This window comes from Tetrahymena thermophila (assembly GCF_000189635.1).
Source record: "Tetrahymena thermophila SB210 genomic scaffold scf_8254495, whole genome shotgun sequence".
NCBI classification, from domain to species: Eukaryota; Ciliophora; class Oligohymenophorea; order Hymenostomatida; family Tetrahymenidae; genus Tetrahymena; species Tetrahymena thermophila.
Window position 1 is genome coordinate 407,299 of NW_002476270.1, and position 19,649 is coordinate 426,947.

The 19,649-nt window shown below is 20.8% G+C and overlaps 3 protein-coding genes across 3 annotated transcripts; 1 reads left to right on the top strand and 2 right to left on the bottom strand. All coding sequences in view use genetic code 6, as the record gives it.

Moving 5' to 3' along the window:
• Positions 1-846: 846 nt before the first annotated feature.
• Positions 847-4,164, top strand: TTHERM_00566910 (hypothetical protein). The gene is made up of 4 exons (XM_001022092.2): positions 847-1,461; positions 1,512-2,096; positions 2,170-2,512; positions 2,584-4,164. The coding sequence occupies exons 1-4, from the start codon at positions 871-873 to the stop codon at positions 4,056-4,058; spliced, it is 2,994 nt and encodes a 997-aa protein (XP_001022092.2). The 5' UTR covers positions 847-870; the 3' UTR covers positions 4,059-4,164.
• Positions 4,165-6,322: 2,158 nt separating this feature from the next.
• Positions 6,323-10,170, bottom strand: TTHERM_000566949 (transmembrane protein, putative; the record flags this gene model as incomplete). Its single annotated transcript, XM_012799202.1, has 7 exons — positions 6,323-6,444; positions 6,501-7,131; positions 7,359-8,059; positions 8,111-8,384; positions 8,500-9,441; positions 9,559-9,857; positions 9,918-10,170. The coding sequence occupies 7 exons, from the start codon at positions 10,168-10,170 to the stop codon at positions 6,323-6,325; spliced, it is 3,222 nt and encodes a 1,073-aa protein (XP_012654656.1).
• A 5,337-nt stretch (positions 10,171-15,507) lies between these two features.
• Positions 15,508-16,530, bottom strand: TTHERM_00566950 (zinc finger protein; the record flags this gene model as incomplete). The annotated part of the gene is made up of 3 exons (XM_001022096.2): positions 15,508-15,520; positions 15,615-16,350; positions 16,434-16,530. The coding sequence occupies 3 exons, from the start codon at positions 16,528-16,530 to the stop codon at positions 15,508-15,510; spliced, it is 846 nt and encodes a 281-aa protein (XP_001022096.2).
• Positions 16,531-19,649: the final 3,119 nt, after the last annotated feature.

Consider the following 19,649-nt stretch of genomic DNA (forward strand, 5'->3'; position numbering starts at 1 on the left):
AATTGAAGATAACAAAAATATAAATAAAAATGAATATTTCAGCATTTAACTTGAATTTGTATTTGTATTATTATTTAATTTAGAAATTCTTAACAGATACATGAATTAATTTGTTTAAAGGTCAATGAAATTTCATTTTTTATGCAATCTTCAAATATCTTTACAAGAAATATTTGAAGCATTCATTTATTCAAATTTATGTAAGTTATTGTTATACTTATTTGTATTTCGAATTGTTTCATATTAGCCGATATTAGAATTTTAATATTTTATATTATCTATGTAACAAAAAATTAATATTAATATTTTCTTATTTCTATAAGTCAGCATAATATAATATTTATTTTTAACTTCTAAAAAAAATAGCAGTAAAGCATGTGTAATATAAAAATTAAATTCTAAAAGATAAAAGAGAAATTTAATAAACATATTAATTTTTTTGTTATTTAAATTTAATTTTAATTAAAAAATTAGTAACATTGTTTAAATATTTGATTGATCTTTAACTAATTTATTTCTAGTAAATTTTGTATGATTTTAACTAATTTTTATTTTTATTTTAACTAATTTTTATTTTTATCCTATGTTTTTATGATAAATAAATATTAAGAAGCACAAATTAAAAGAGATATAAAATTTTAAAAATTTAATTAATAATTTAATTTTAAAATAATTTATTTTTAAATGGATGTTTATTTTAAATAATATTTTAATGGTAAAAAATCAAGAGTAAGTGTTTGTTTTTATAATTTTAATATTATTTATTGAAAAACGTAAAAATTACTTAAAATATTAAAAAACAAATCAGTATCCAACAAAAAGTAAAAAATTTTTAATTTGCATTTTCAGATTAATTTTAATTAAAAAAGCATGATATAAACAGAAAATTTTATAAGAGTTAAAGAAGACATAAGAATTAATAAATGGAGTCTAGGCTCATCAATTACATTAAAATATAAGCTATTTAGCACTTTAAATTCTAAATTATTTATTAGCATAGAAAAGAAGTTGAATTAACAATAAAAATCATTAGAAAAGCTTCAATGGTTCAAAGATCATCATGTTGTTGATCTTTAAATAGATGAAATAGGATACTTTGGATTCATATTAACAGAGGATTGCTATTTATTTAGACTGCCTTTAGGCATATTTGGTATTTAAGATGCAAAAGATGAATGGAATAATTAAGTTTTAGTAAATCCTGAATTTATCATATAAAATTATAAATAAACTTGGGTTTTAGCTCCAAAATTAAAAGAAGTTTAGGTGATTCGACTAGCAGATTTACAAAATAGTAATACAATTAATCCACTTACAAAAAAAAATAGCTAACTGCAGGATAATTAATTTAGTTAATTTAAATATTTAAATTTGTGGAGAGCTAATGATAATAAACAGTATGCGATAGTAGCAGCATAAAAAGGAATCATATTATTTTTATGTTTAGATTCACTTCAAACAGTAAATTAATTTTTTGTAGAAGCAAGACAATTTATTATATTTGGTATTAGGTTTTAGCATTCAACATGGAAGAGCAAGAATTAAATACGATGAGATTGATAGAAACATAGTCATTATCATATTTATTAGTTCAGTTTGGTTAAGAAAAGGAATATATTCAAATAATACTATAAAAAAATAATTAAGATGATAAAGACATGTCTCAAAATGGAAAGAAAGTGAAAAATTCAGGCGATTTAAAAAATATAGTTAATAATTCCAAATCCTAATCATATTTATAAGAAATGATATTTCCAATTAATAATAATGGGTTTGAATTATTCATTAGTGAAGAGGAAGGTGCTATTCGTTTATTTTTTTACTGCTACAAAACTAAAATATTAAAAGTGTATAGACCTGGCAATCTTTGTTCCTCTAAATATAGATTTTTTATCTAATTAAAGAATATTATTGATATCATTTAGTGGAAAAATTATTACGTTGTTTTTTAGTAAGAGGAAAAGAGTACTAAATTAGAATTTTTTTTAAAAACCACTCTATAAAAGTGTGAAAAAAAAACCTTAGAAGCCCCTAATTTTAAGCCTATTTTTCCCTAGCCTATATTTTCATACAGTCTTTACAGTGATATTGAACAAGTAAAAAAACTTTTGAAAACATTAAAAGAAACTTTCAATTTTTAATATATTTTTTTTAAATCAATAAATACAGATTATAAAAATAGATCCATTTGTTTAGCTTAGTGATAGGACTTTCTAAGTCGATATTTACAAGAATAATGGTGTAGATATTTTAAGTTTAGACTTAAATCATGGGAAATTAGAATTAGAGAATATGATCCACAGTGATAACTTTTAAATAACTAGCTATATTTACTATGAACTATTTTTGAAAAATCATCAATATGATGTAAAATTTTGTTTAGATTATCTTTATCAAAGTCTAAAAGCCCAATAAAAATGGGAGAATCTTTGTCTCATAGATCTTTAAAATAAAGACAAGGATCCTTTTAAATTATTTCATGAATATTACATCATCAAGTCTTACAAAATGGGTAAATAAATGATTTATTAGTTATATTAAAATTTTTAGCTAAAAATTTAATAATTTTATTTAAATAATTAGAATATCTGTTATTTAAGAGTCTTTTAACAGCTTTTGATAAAGTAGAAGTCCTTGAAGAAAATTTTTTTGATGGATTTGCTTTTAACATTTTGATAGGGGCATATGGAATAAAGATGAATTCTTTTGAAATTGGAGAACATATAAAATTTAAATAAATGCAGTCTATTTTATTTGAATAGTCTCTTAGTCCAATGAAAATAGCTTAATTTATATAAAACCAATAGTTATATAGTATTTCTAATGTTTAATTCATCAATTACATAAAATCTTAAAGAGAAGAAGAAAGCTCTTAACAAGCTAGATATGATAAAAAGTTAATTGATTTCTAGGAGTTAAATTTAATTTTTAAGCAAAAAAGATATGCAGAGCTAGTTTTAAATATCATCAGCATAGTTATGTCTATAAATATTTACCAGCACCAAAGAGAGAGATTAAGTATAGCTGAAATACTAGAATCAATAGTTATTGATAGCTATTTTATAAATGAAACTTATTTTGAATACCTTCTAAAGTTATAATCTAAAGTAAGTAAATGTCCAAGCTTTTTAAAGTGTCTGTATCTTATTATGATTTATAATTAGTAAGAATCATTTCAACTTGAGCTTAATTACAATTTACAAAAACTAAATTTGTAAGAACTTTTTAAGTTACTGAATATTTGTGTACGTAACTTTAAAGCTATGTATTATAATAAGCCATTCTTAAACTAGAACTGCATAAAACTTCTTCTAACTAAATTTTATTCTCTTTAACTTAATGATTAAATAGTTAAAGAATTAATTTAAAAATCTCTCGTTTAAAGTAAAGCAGAGAGCAACTTTAAAGATGTGAATGAAAACGAAGTATAATCGTACTTCAATCTCATTTAAAAAATCTACAAGTAAAAAAGTAAGTTGGCACAAGGGTCATACTAGAAATATTTACCTGGTATAGATTCTGTATGGTTAATCCTTTCATAAATTAATAAAAAACTATCAAAGTCATAAAGCAAAAATCACATTATTTAAAAATAGTAAATTAGTAAATAGTCTTGCTCGAAGATCCTAGTATCTAAGTAATTATCCCCTAAAAAGAAAAACCTTATAATTGATAATAAATAAATTGAAACTCCATAAAATGATTATATTTTGATAAATGGTAGTAAACTTTATATTTCAAACTATAGAAACGAGGAGGAAGTCCATTAATCTTCTCATTTTTCTTTTTAGATTAATACCAATAAAATAAATTTAGATTAATGCGATGTTGAAAAAAAATAACAATAGCCTAATATTTAATAAGAAAAAATTTAAGATATTAACAATTAAATAGATTAATTTGAAATAGAATAAAACAAAAACGCAGAGTTGGACACTCTTTCAATATAAATATATGATTGTATTTAGTAGATTTAAAAATTAACATCAATAAAAGTAAAAAAAATAATCAATCCTAATGAATAAATTATATCTATTATCTAAAAGCTTGATATGTGAAGTTAAAATGTATGTTTAAACAAATTTATATTAAATATCTCTATTCGATAACCTCTTTATATATTATATCTTGTAAAAATATTACTGCATTTAAATTTATTTGATCTTTATCAAAAATCTAAAAAATATTAAGTTTATTAAATAATTCATAAAAAAAAATAGCAAGCAAAAAAACTCATAAATAAATGGATAGTGATAAACTTAAAAATAATGCCTTTTGCAAAATCCACCCTGAATTTAAAATTAAATATATTAAAATAAGCGATGAAAACAATGAAATACTAAAGTGTGAGGAGTGTGCTTTAGAAGAAGACCAAATATAAGATTACATATCAATTAAGAGTATTAAACTAAGCAATAATGAACACATTTTCAGAAATTGGCCTCCTGTTCAAGATCCTACTTTATTAAAAGATCTTAAATACATACTCCAGCAAGAGGTTTATAGTATTGAACAAATAGAATAGTAATTCACCTTATACATTTCAGAAGTAGTCCAAAAGCTATAATAAATAAAAAAATGTATTATTCAATCAATATTGAGGTAAAATAAAGAAAAAGAAGATTGCATTAAAATTTATAACTAAATATCAGGCAAGAAGTAGCTACAATAATTTGTAAATAGCTCAAATATTTTTTAAAATTTGGAAGATTTAAACGAATTTATTTAAGAAACTATATTTTAAGAGTATTAAAATACAAATATTCTCAAGTAATAACTATAAAAAATTAAAAATTCTAATAAATATTCCTAGTAATTATTTACTAAATTGAAAGATTCTACTTTTAAATTAATTGACGATTTTGACTTTATCATAAAGCAATAAGATGAAGAGGCTTCAAAACATTTGCAGCTACTGTAATATTTTCGTTTTTGCTCCTATAGCCAATCAAATTAGATTTAAATAGTATCTAATGATAACAACGTTATATCAATTATTAAAAATAACATAAGTTTATATGGTGGAATATATTTTGAATATGAATTAACTTAGAATAAAACTTACACTATCAGATTTAAATTCAATGATATAGCTGGTGAGTATTTTATTATTGGTCTTCTTAATTCAAAACATATGGATAAAACTCTAAATGAAACGCGCTAAGGCAAAACATTTTGTAAAATATCTAATGCAGGAGCTGATGTATTGTAAGGTGAGTATTTTTATTAAATATTTGCTGACCAGATATTGGAAATGAGGGTAAATATTAAACATTAATAGATATATTTCTTAGATTATCCTGAATATAATAATATCAACAAATTAAGAGACATGGATTTATTAGATTAAAATGGAACCTATTATCTAGCTATACACTTTGGTGCCAATTAACTATATAAAACTTGCATAGATTTGATTTATTTTTAAGAAAATGATAATTGAAATATTTTTAAAATAAATAAATAATTTATTTAATTAAAATAGATTTTGAAAATATCATTCATAAATAAAATGTTTCTAATAATATTAATTGTAATATCAATTTAATATTCTTTAAAAACTAGTCTAAAAGTACATATTAATTAATTAAACAATTATTTATTATTCATGAGTTATATAAAACTTGTAGCATAGATTAAATTAATTATTAAGAAATTGATAATTGAAATATGTCTAAATTAAATAATTTAATTTTAAACAATTATGGGTTATAAGATGAAAAAATAAATTCTCACAATAATAAAAAACGGATTATTAGATAAATCTTTTTATCAAGAATTATTTTACTCTTTTCATAATGGCTCAAGAAATTTCAATCTTAAAATTTTTCTAATTTAGTAAAAACAATATATTTATTAAAACAAAAATTTTATCAATATTTAAAATTTAAATTAAATAAACATAAAACAAATTAATATATACCCCTAAAAAAAAATTTTGATCACTTCTCATATATATATATTAATATTTCTACAATTTTGATTAGTAAATCCTGATATTAAATAAATAAAATTTATAAAATTTTATTTTAAAAGTTTTTACAATATATTTATTGATATATAATAACATTTATTATATAATTTATGTTAATATACCATTTACCCAATATTCTAAAATATAAATATTTTTTTTAATGTTATTTTTTTTAAATTAAGATAGAATTTTGATAGTTTTAAAAAAAATTAAAAATTAATACAAACCAAAATAGCAATATCTTTATGAAAGGAGAAACAAGAAAGAATAACTAAAAAGAACTTAAACAATCATATTAGTGAATAATTGACTGGCTGATCAATAAATAGAATAATTTAAATACTAAATTCAATTTTAAACTTTTAATAAATCTTTATTTTATATTGAAGACTCTGTTTCAATAATGTAATCACCGCTAAAATTTGAGTTTCTAAAACTTGATAGGTTAGAAGAAGCCTGATCTCTGAGCTCTATTATCATTTTTTAATTTTATATATAATTTTAAATTAAATAGTTTAATTATTACATATTTAGTTGGGTTTAGTGTTTCTAGTATAGTAAGGCTATCTATTTTTCATCCTATTTTTGAAATTATATTTTTTAAAAATGCTTTACTTTTCATCAGATTCAGATGAGATTGTTTAAGTTAATTTTATAGAGTTTGGGGATAGAATTTAATTTTGTAAGTTTTTCTAATTAAAGTGTTTTTGAATTGATTCTGTAGGATCAACATTTTTTTGATAACTTATCAACTATCTAATTTTTTTTTTTAGTTCTCTTATCTTTAAAAGAAATCTTATCTTATCTTTTTTTTATATTTTAATATCGAATAATGAAGGATGTTTATTGCATATTTAAAATATTATATTTTAAAAACAATTTCTCTCCTCTCGTTCTACAGATATATTTAATCTTAATAAACCTAATACTAAAACAAAAATAAAAAGAAGATTTATAAAGAAAACTAAAAATATCCAAGCAATTTATTCCTCTTATTCATTTTGATCACTAATTATCTATAAAAAGCACAAATTTAAAGATAAAGCATATAAAAATGTAGATATTTGCGATAAACTATTAAAGTATTCTCTAACATAAGGTTTAGATTTTAAAAGCAAATAAAATTAGAATAGCAAAAGTATATTCAAAACACCTACCTATTTTTTTAAATATATTATTTAAATAAAAGATTAAAAATATATATTATATAATTATTTTTATTTACTTAAAAGCATAAAAATATAATATAATAATTTATTCACTGCAAAAGTTTATTTCTAAGTTAATTAATATAATAAAAATTGAAGAAATTTAAAAAAATTCATTTATTACCCAAAAAAACTTTATTTTTTAATTTTTTATTAAATTAGAAAAGTTAAATTACCTTATAATATATATTTTGTTTAAGCAGGATGGATACTACAATCAATTTCATTTTGAAAAATAATTTCCAAAATTCCCAGAAATAATATCTCTCTTTATAACCTGCAAATAAGAAAGAATACTTTATTCGTATAAATATAGATTTTTTATTTTATTTAGCATGATAAATTTTATAGAAAAGTATAAGAGGAATAATTAGGCCCCATAATAATGTTACTGGAATGCTATAATAAAATATAAAAGGTAAGTGATAATCTTTATCAAAGCATTCAACGTTTAAGTCTAAATCTAAATATTTTTTATTTCCTATAGTTATACAGTTAAACGATCTGCATGCTAGAGTAATGATCATTGGAAAGAAGTAAAAGTAAATAAATATAACTGCAGTACGTAAATATTTAAAAAAAATATTTACTTTAAATACGAAATAAACAAATCCAATCAGAATATATATTAAAAATATTCCTATTGGCAGAGATAAAGACCATAGAGATTAAAATAGCCATAAAGGTTATAATTATGGATAATGTGAAAAAACACAATCGATAGACTTACTAGTTAAGCTAGTAGGATTTCCTGAAAACTATATTGGAAGAGTAAATGAGCTAGGCATTTTGAATGTAAAAGTGCATATTAAAGATAATATTTATAAATGTTCAGTTAGAATCTTAGATAAAATTGATGGTCTATCTAGCTAACTTACTTTTTTTAAAAATAAAACTATGATAAATATAAAAAATAAGAAATTATTACAAGTTGAACCTAAATAAATGATATCCAATCTATTAAGGAAGTAGCCAGTGAGTTTAATTTCAAGTTAGTTAATAATTCTTTTTAAGATTGTTAAAATATAACAAAATATTAAAAAGAAGAAAGTCAAATTATAAACAATAATTTTGACTTAGCTTTCTTAACATTTATAGCAATAACCAGGATTTAATATTTCAGAATAATTTGTTTCCCATATCTAACCATATGTATCACAGCTCTGACATAGAGGTCCTTTGTAACCTACATCACAGTTAAACTTTTAAATTTCGGAGTTATAAAGATAAAAATTAAATTTTTAAACTATAACAAGTTTTGAATAGATTATAAACTCTTTTTAATTAATAATTATTTAAAAAAAAACATTATTTTACTTTAGAAGTAGAAAGCTCTGGTTTACAGGATAATGGATTAAAAGTACATTAAAAAATATTGTCTGTTTAATTATTTTCTCTCCAATATCCATTTTTTAAATAAATGTTTGAACCTATACACCTAATAGCTGAATCAAGACATAATTTACATTAACTATCATTTTAAATTAATGAGTATTTTCCATCTGGACAAGATTCACAAGCAATAGAATTGCCATATTATGTAAGTATTTCTCCAACTGAACATTATTCCATAAAAACTTAAACATTTTATTCTACTTACCCTCCTATAAATACGATATTTCCATTTGAATCTTTAATTTCTGGAAACACATTACTCACTAATTTTAGGGTCATATTGGACATAGGCTTATACAATATTTAAACATCTAAGCTAAATCCTCCATTTGTAAACGATTTTGCTTAAAGCTAACCAACACATTATATTTACTAATTTTCTTATTCACAATTTACTGAAACACTAATTTATTGTAGTAAAGATTAAACATCATTACTCAATTAACTAAATTGAGTTGAATTAAAATCTAGTAACTTTAATGGATTGTCTTCTTCATCCAACAATTATATTTTTTTAAAATTTATTTAATTTCCACTTTTAAATTATTTGATTAGTATGTTTTTATCTTAAAAATATTCCAAGATTGTATTTGGTGCTTCTATACTATCTAAATCGATATGCACTTTCCTTAAAGTAGAACCAAAATTTTTTCCAAAGATTATTCCAACATTATTTTTAAAAGTGTTATTATTTTTATTACTACTTTATAAATCAATAATAAATTATGGAAAAATTTGTGTATAGTATATTCCACCACCTATCTAAGCTAAATTAGAGGAAACCACAGAGTTTTACATTATTAAATTATTATTCTATAAATAAATGGCTCCTCCAGAAGAATAAACTGCTTTATTTGATATTAGCTATACTTAATTTAAATTTAAAGTGCCCATTTATATTGTATTTAATACGAATATAGCTCCTCCATTCAACATCAAACATTAATTTAACTAAAATATTGAATTTAATATATTAATTACTTTATTTTCAGTAGCATGTATAACTCCTCCTGGGCCATTGCTATTAATATTGTTACTAAATTAACTATCACTAATAGTTACATTATAACAATTTTAAATTACAAAAATAGAAGTAAACTAATTTTAAGTATTTATCACATTTTTTATTAAAACATTCCCTAATACTATATTTTAGAGTTCATTTAATAATATCAAAGGATTATTGTTTTATATTGTGAAATTTATGAATTTTGATTAAGAAATATGAGCATATCCTCCTATGCTTTGTTAATTTATATTAAGGATTGATATTTCATTATCTAATGAATAAATATTGCTAATATAAGAATTAATGAAACTTTTTATATCAATTAATTTACTATCAGCTCCATTTGGAAATGGCTTGGTATTTGTGATATTAAAATAATCCAAATTTATTTATTCAGCTTAAATACTAAAAATAGTTTATGAAACTTCAATATAATCTAAAGCAATTTGAGATAATTTAGCCGACTTAACCTCAATAGAGAAGTTTGTATCTACACAATTAAGAAGTGTTACATTATTTAAAATAAACTTACCACTAAGGTATTAAACTGTGTTAATATCTTACTCTTGAATTTAAACTATCATGACTTCTGTAGAGTTCTTAACTAAAATACTCTAAATAGATGAGTTTATTGTACTTTGTATTTAGTAAACAAAAGAAAATGAATTTTTGTTTAAGAAAGTATTCGTAATCGTAAGATTTTGAATTTATTTTATATCAAACGCATTAATTAAATGAGTGCAATTCTATATGTAAATATTTTATATAGTCACTTATTCGCTATAGATAATCTAGAAAATTTAATTCGAAGTTAGATCAGAAATATAAACATCATTTATTACCACATTTGTATTATTACTTAAAACAAATAAAAATTAATCTTGCATCTATATTTCATTCAAGAATAGTTAATCTATTACCACTAAATTACAGTTAGAAATAGTAATTTATATATCACTTTGGGTTATGATTTATAATTATTACAAGTAAATTTTGTTAAAACCTGACAAATTAATTGAGTTATTTAAAGTTAATGACATATTAAGCATTTAGAAATTGTTCATCGTCTAATTTTAATTCAAATTAATTTATGCTGAAATTATTAAAGACATTTATTTTAAAAGTAGATTTTTTATTTATTTAGAAAAGATAATATTATCTTACCAAAATATTTTGTACATATTAATAGAAAATAACTTTAAGCTGATCTAATGTAATGGTTCTATATTTTAAAGTTGTACTTAAATATCAAATTGTTATATTGATTATCCATCTAAATATTCTATTTCTATTAATGAAAGTGTTTACTATGTAGTATTCAAATATAAAGTCCATTAATCTAATTTTAATTTTGTGTAAATATTTTCATATGTTCTATTTTACTATTAAATTTAAATAGAACATAAATTATTTTATGAGAGAGGCATTTATATTTTAGAAATATTTTCATAACTAGATGATACCATAGAAGCATAAACTTAATTATTTGAGTCCTTAACAAGTTAAAAACTTTATATAAATAAATTATCTTAATAATATTCATAAACAATCTCGTAATTGTCACTATATTTCAATTATATTAAAGATAGTTTTTTTTTCTAAACAATAATAATATAATTATTATAGTTCATATTTACTATATTATTTGCTTCTGAGATACCTTTATTTATTGTATAAAATTACTGCTCAAAACTTATTGCATTATATACAATTATATCATTAGGACATATAGAATAAATATAATTAGCATCATAAGTTATCAATGCTTACTTTAGACAAGAATTTGGTATTGAAGTAATAAATTCTAGTTAAAAACTAAAAATATTCGTTGTTGCTTAATTGCTAACAATATATATCATCTATTTAAAAGGATCACTTACTATGTTGAAGATTTTATATTCTTTTAGAGATTATTACTAAATAACTTTATTACTTACCAAATCAATAATATAAAAATTATAACCAAAGTTATTTTGTTAAAAAACAAATACATTTTTTATAAACTATCCTTCTTTTATCTAGTCCTTTGTATTTATTCTATCATAGCTTTCAAAAGGAGTTTTCCAAATATCATTTTCAAATTAACTAATCTATAATTTAAATATTTATTTTACTTAGCCTAAATTAGGTAATTAAATTATATTAGTTATGTTCTTTTAAATGTTGTAAGTTTAAATGATATTAATAGATGCTGTAACTATATATTAACTGCAAATAAAGGATTAAGGTCTGTCAAACTCCTTTAAACTTGCTATAAAAACCTCGCCTTAACTATGGTTTTATAAATTAATAGCAGATAATCTCAAGTTTTATGAGTAAAGTAATAATACTTAATTTGATATACTATCAAAAAAGAAATTATCAGGGGTATTTTATAATGTAATTTAAAATATTTATGTTAAAGAATTTGTTTGCAAATTTATTTAAATGAGCCTTAATTAATTATATGTAATGTATATGAATTCCTTTTCAGACACTAATAATGGCTCTGTAAAATATGGCTAAATATTTTATTAAAATGGCTCAAATAGCAAACTATCAACAATTTAAGCGTTTTTGAATAAATTTAGAGAAAGATTAGTTAAACTATAATACACTTAATATTCATCATTTAAGTATATATTTTAGATTTTTTAATACTAAAATAAGTTAGTTTCGCTTGCATAGAGTACTTCTGTTAGATCAAAGCTAATAAACGCAGTACTTGTTTACACTATCAAGATAGAAATTTGTGAATTAATAAATATGCTCAAAATATTTGTCTAATCATATTAATGTAAAGAAAAAGTTTCAATGAGCTACATTTCTGGATATTTTAAAGCATAAATAAATTTGTATGAATATAAGAAGACTACCTATTTGTTTTATTCCATCTAGATTCCCTAAGTATCTTTGATAAATGTATTGAAAGTTGTGATATTTCTTTATAGATAGTTGCATAAGTAAATAATAGGAGTTGAGTCAACTAAAATTATGCTGGATTACTCCTATAAATAATAAGTAGCTCCTTACAAAAAGGGATTTATTGTATAGTACCTAAATACATCTAAATCTCCAGGAACAGTCATAATATTAACTTATTTTGTCACACCAATAAGTCCTATTAATATCCCATATGTAAGATCATAATAAAGATTTGTATGATTTTATCTATAATCAAACGAAATTAAAGTTTATACGTTGTTATTTTTTTGAAAAAAACTATTTCCTGTATCTAAGAAACATATTATTAGCTATTTTTAGACGTTTACTATCGGGATATTTTAGAAGTTGTTTTGATTTTTTAAGAAGAATAAATTTGCCTAAAATAAAAAATAATTAATATTTACAGAAATCAAAAAAAATAATTCTAATAATTATTCAAATAAATATAAATATTACGCTTTGAAAATATTATGAATCATTGCCAGAAACTAAGTCTAAAATTCTCACCACAGGAGAATAAATGATTAATAGGCTTTGAGAGCATTATAAAGTAAATTTAAGTGGTAAAATATTTTAGCCTTAATTGACTGAAAAAGCTGTGTTTACTTGTAATTAAACCCCTGATTGCATCTATTAATTTAAAGCTTATTTAAGAAATGTTTTGTAATAAATAAAATAATTTACTTAAATTGTGAATAAATTTTAGTTTTTAGTTTGAACAACTATAATTTATTGCTAAATACAATATTAATAATCTGTAATATCCGAATCTAACTTTGCTATTAATTTATTTTATAAATTTAGTTTTGGATTAAATAAATTTATATTTGATCCATATACATAAAAAAAACTATTTTCAGCCCAATCTAATATCTTAATTGGTACAGTTAACTCGCTTTCAATCTTGTTTTGATTTACTGTAACTAACTGGTTATTTTTTATTATATCATAAATCTAAACACATTTACAGCTACTATCGTATAAAGCTATTAGATTTTCTGTAGATTAGAAATATAAATCTTAAAAAAGTTAAGTTGAAATAAAATTAAGGACTTAAAAAGGAAAGTTAAACAAATTTTTATGCCAATATACTCCGTTTTATGATTAAAATATGTGAAATTATATTTCATCCATTTATACTTAGCCAATCAGAGTATTATCTTCTTACTATGTTTTGATAATTATCATATTATCAATATCAATTATATTTCCAGATTTTTTTGCATATGAAGTATTGTTCAAAAAATAGAAATTAATTTACAATTACAAAAAGTAAAATGAAGAAGAACCAGCATCTATAATTTAGAACTACTTAAGCTCCATGTCAAATTTATAAAAGTATGCTTAATCAAAATAAAATGCAAATCTATCATTTTGAAACATGTCTAATTATTATTGCATTTAAAAAGTTGGATACTCAATCCCAATATTTAATAAGGTTAAGTTTTACAAATCATATGAGTACACTAATATAGTTCCATAGCAAAACATAAATATTTCTTTTGTTTTTTGATATGTAGCTGTAGGATTAATTAGAGGGAGTAATTATAATTCAGTTGGTTCCAGAATAAAATTTTATTCATTTAAAGAGAAAGGCTGACAATATTTTTAGTTTAAATAATCACAGAAATAAATGATATCATCAAAAATAAGAGGATTGTTTGAATTTATGTTAAAAGTCCATAATAAAAAATTTGAATTATATTAAAAATTAAAAATTTAACTACTTTTAAATGTAGATAAATCTAATTTATTTAAGACCATTTCATATTAATAATTCATTGATTAATAAATCAGATAGTCATCGTTGATAATTAATAATTAAATATTTTATAAAAAATCCTCGCTATTATTTATCAGCTATTATGAATTGTTCAAATTAAAAGCTTAAGGAATATTATTAACTATTAAAATATTTCTTTTTTAAATATAAGCAAAGTTTGTTTATTAACCATTATCAGTATAACTGTATGATATAATTTATTTATTTTGAGTTATGTCAAAGATGTATTGGTAAATTGTGAAATATATTTATTATTAAAGGATAATATATTTATTATTTATTTATTAAACAAATTTAAGAGTTCCTAATAAAATATTTTCATTTTGATTTAGTTATAGCATTTTAGTGCTCAAATTAGGGATTCTTTGGTATCCTTAAGCATATTCTGAAATCATAAGATATCCAATAGTTTAATTTACAAGCTTTTACTCACCATCAAAAATATAAATAAAATTTTAATTATTATTAACGTCAGAAGTAGTTAAAGCTTATTGATTTTAATTCAAAAATAGCTAGTTTTATATGTAGAGGGATTTAAATTAATATGGTGCTAAGTATTTTATTTAATATGTAAAATCAGTTAGATTATATCTAAATCTAATAAATTATTGATAAGCAGACAAATCAGATAAGACTTGTGAAATAAAAAACTCTATAGTATTTTAATCTTTCATAATGTTTACACTATTAATTTTTGAAGACTAGGTAATAAAAGTATAATTTAAAGGTTAGAACTAAGTTAAAATACTTTACTATTAGCTTTCACTTTAAATTATAAAATTTGTTATATTAATAATTTGTAGTGTTTCAGAAAATATAAATGCTAAAGTAGAATTCGTGCCTTTATCTTCAAATATTTAAAATGAACTTAATTATGAGGATGTTATATTCATCTTTTTAACTATTTATTCTGATTCATTATTTAGTATTAATATTTCTAAATTGTGATATTTCTAATTCTATTAAATAATGCAATTGAGCATTTATGAGTAATAGATTAATACATTATATGGAAGAATATATTAATATTATTGTATTATTTAAAGCCTGCTTATTTTATCTTCTTTTATAATAATTTTTGATATTGTTAAAGTGTAATAATTGAAGAAAGAAAATAAAATATAATAATCATTTTATTAACTTAATCTGAAAAATAATTAATTATCCAAATTTTCTTAATTTATATTTTTAAAATCTAATGACCTATTTTAGTTCAATGTTGCTACCTTTTTTTTAAATATTTAATATTATAAATATAAATATTAATTTTTATAATAAATTACTTAAAATATCACTTATCCTGTCTATAATTAATTCTACATGAGATAAATTGAAGATGTTTAATTTTCAATTTGATAGAAAAATAATATTTTTAAAAATTCAATCTTTTATTGATTCATATTTTTGTTAATAGCATCATACAACATGATGTTGCCGCTATATAATGAAACTAAAAAAACAATTTAGTTTATTTAATCCACATGCTGAACTGTGTATTCATAATTTGTATTATTAATTTCAAATTCTACTTCTAGTGTTTTAAAATTAACAACTTTTAATACAGTACCTGCAGAACATCCCCCATAATATCCAACTATAAAACTTCTTCTATCAGTTTCTTATCCATTTGAAGTATAATAAAAATTGTAATATTCTAAATTTTACAAAACCTGTACATTGATTATGTCCCAATTTTAGTCTACTAAAGCAAAAGTACAACCATTTCCTACTACTAAATATTAGTTTTAATTTATTTTTTAGAATTCTATTACTCTTTCATCAAAAGAGAATCTCTTGCTTTCTTGAATTTATGTACAATTTACAGTCTCTTCGCAAGTTTAAGTTTCCATATTTTAGTAAAAGGTAGGTGAGCAATCTTTTTAACAATTTTAAATATTTGTTGCTCCCTAATAAAAGTTATTCAAATATGAACAGACATTATCCATAATCATGCACTAATTATTAGCTTAATCAAGCTTTAAATTTTAATCACATTCATAACATTTTTAGCTTTCATCACATTTAACACATCCAAAAACTTAGCATTTTACACACTCTTTGTTTTCATTTTAAAATTCATTGATTTAGCATTTTTGAACGCAAGTAGAATCATCATCAGAGCTTTTAAATAAGTTCTACTTACAGGTTATGCAAGAAGATGGTTTTGTATTAAAGCACGTCTAACATTCATTAGAGCATTATAAGCAAGATTAAGTAACCAAGGAATATATTTCATTTTATTCACACTAAAAAGAAATACAAAATTTAACTAGAATCAAAATGATATAAGTTATTTTTAATGAATTCATCTTTGAGTTTAGTGGTTTTTTAATCTGATTTGACAATAAGGTTTTTTAAATAATCTTTTAATCTAAAAATCTAATTAAATAGCTGCCAATTTTAAATAATCAAAGTTGAGAGAATAGGATGACATAACATTTTTTAAATTTCTTTTAAGTTTTAAATAGTTATTTAAATAATATTTTTCTTGGCATAAAAATCAAAAAGAGATTATGATTAGTAATTAAAAATTTCATTCATTTTTAAATTGATTGATTGATACAGTTAAAACACATGAATTAAAGTCATTCAAATATATATAACAACATATAAAATATTAAATATTTTCAACTAGAAAATTCACTTTATTTATATTTCTTTCTTGTTCTTGATTTGAATTTCATATCTTTTATTGGCTTTATCATATAAATGAAGTAGATATCTTTTCTATGTCAACAAGTTATAAGGGAGGCTTGTGTTAATAGTAGAATTTCTGATATCAGATTCATCATATATAATCTTTTATCAATCAGATATATTCTACAACGAACAATTTAGAAAATTATCACATCTGATCAGCTGATATGAAAATTCAAGCTCAAAGTAAGAGAGGATTTCCAATAATTTATTATTTTACTAGGACATTTTTGAATGAAAATTTTGATCATTTTTGAGTTCACCTGTTTTTTAAACTGATTTGACAATAAGGATTTTTAAAAGATAGTTTAATCTAAAAATCTGATTAAATAGCTATCAATTTTGGATAATCAAAGTGAGAGAAAGTAGGATGACGTAACATTTTTTAAATTAGATTATGATTATTAATTAAAAATTTCATTCATTTTTAAATTGATTGATTGATACAGTTAAAACACATGAATTAAAGTCATTCAAATATATATAACAACATATAAAATATTAAATATTTACAACTAGAAAATTCACTTTATTTATATTTCTTTCTTGTTTTTGATTTGAATTTCATATCTTTTATTGGCTTTATCATATAAATGAAGTAGATATCTTTTCTATGTCAACAAGTTATAAGGGAGGCTTGTGTTAATAGTAGAATTTCTGATATCAGATTCATCAAATATAATCTTTTATCAATAAGATATATTCTACAATGAACAATTTAGAAAATTATCTCATCTGATCAGCTGATATGAGAATTCAAGCTCAGAGTAAGAGAGGATTTCCAATAATTTATTATTTTACTTGGACATTTTTGAATGAAAATTTTGATCATTTTTGAGTTCACCTGTTTTTTTAAACTGATTTGACAATAAGGATTTTTAAAAGATAGTTTAATCTAAAAATCTGATTAAATAGCTATCAATTTTAGATAATCAAAGTGAGAGAAAGTAGGATGACGTAACATTTTTTAAATTTCTTTTACATTTTAAATAGTTATTTAAATAATATTTTTCTTCACACATAAAAATCAAAAAGAGATTATGATTATTAATTAAAAATTTCATTCATTTTTAAATTGATTGATTGATACAGTTAAAACACATGAAATAAAGCCATTCAAATATATATAACAACACATAAAATATTAAATATTTTCAATTAGGAAACTCATTTTGTTTATTTTTCATTCTTGTTCTTTATATGAATTTCATCTCATTTATTGGATTTATCATATGGATGATAAATGAAGTAGATATCTTTTCTAAGTCATCAAGTTATAAGTGACTCTTGTGTTAATAGTAGAATTTTTGATATCAGATTCATCATATATAATCTTTTATTTATCAGATATACTCTACAACGAACAGCTTAGAAAATTATCTCATCTGACCAGTTGATATGAGAATACAAGCTCAGAGTAAGAGAGGATTTCTTACAATTTTTTTTTTACTTGGATATTTTTGAATGAAGATTTTTATCATTTATTTTTGAGTTTAGCTGTTTTTTTAAACTGATTAGACAATAAGATTTTTTAAATGATAGTTTAATCTAAGAATCTAATTAAATAGCTGCCAATTTTAGATAATAAAAGTTGAGAGAAAGTAGGATGACGTAACATTTTTTAAATTTCCTTAACGTTTTAAATAGTTATTTAAATTTTTTTCTTCACAAATAAAAATCATAAACACAGTAGAATATTTATTAGTAATCTATTAAAAATAAATCGGTCCTTGCTGTGAGCCGCTAATTTGTTAGATATTAGATATTAAAAATATAGTATTTTTATTTAAATTATCTATCTGCTGCACTTTTTGTTTAATTTTGTTTTGTTTTAAAATTCAAAAAATATTTTTTCAAAATCAAAATTTTTGACTTCAAATTAAAAATTTAATATAATTTAAAAATTAGTGCAAAAGTAAAAATTACAATTATTTTATATTTATGAATCGATTATGTAAAATATTCTATAGATAGATTTGTTAATTTTTATGAAAATAAAATTTGAAATATTTTTAAATTAAATAATTTACTGCAAATTTCAATATTTAATAAAATGCTTGAATCAACATTTTATAATATTAAGTTTAAAAATTAAAATTACTTAAGCAATTATTATATTATTCTTGATGGATTAATTGATTGACTAAAATATAACAAGATTTTTATTAGAAAATATTTTTTATAAAAATTTAATTTCTTATTTTTTTCAAATAATTCTTTTGGCTTTTAGATAAAATGATAAACAAAATAAAGTTTTAAATTATACAAAATTAATTTTGAGAGAGTAATTAGTCTTTGAAATATATAATATATTATTTTTTGTTAAAAAATTGCATTACTAAAATTGAAATATATTAAAATTATTTCATTTACTTACTTTAGAAATTTATTATGTTTATTTATAATTTTAAATTTATATTTTATTAATATAAGAAAAATATTATGGATTGATGCTAGTTATTCATGTATGTATTTGCAAGCATATGATAGACGGGTTTGCTTGTAATTTAAAAACTAAAACTTTTAAAAGCTTAGAGCAAAGTATATTTAAAGATTTCTTTTTGATTGGCCTCAATTTATAAAAAATTGGAATATATAAATATAATTAAATTTAATAAAAAAGAAATTAATTGATATTTTCTTTTAATTATATAGAAT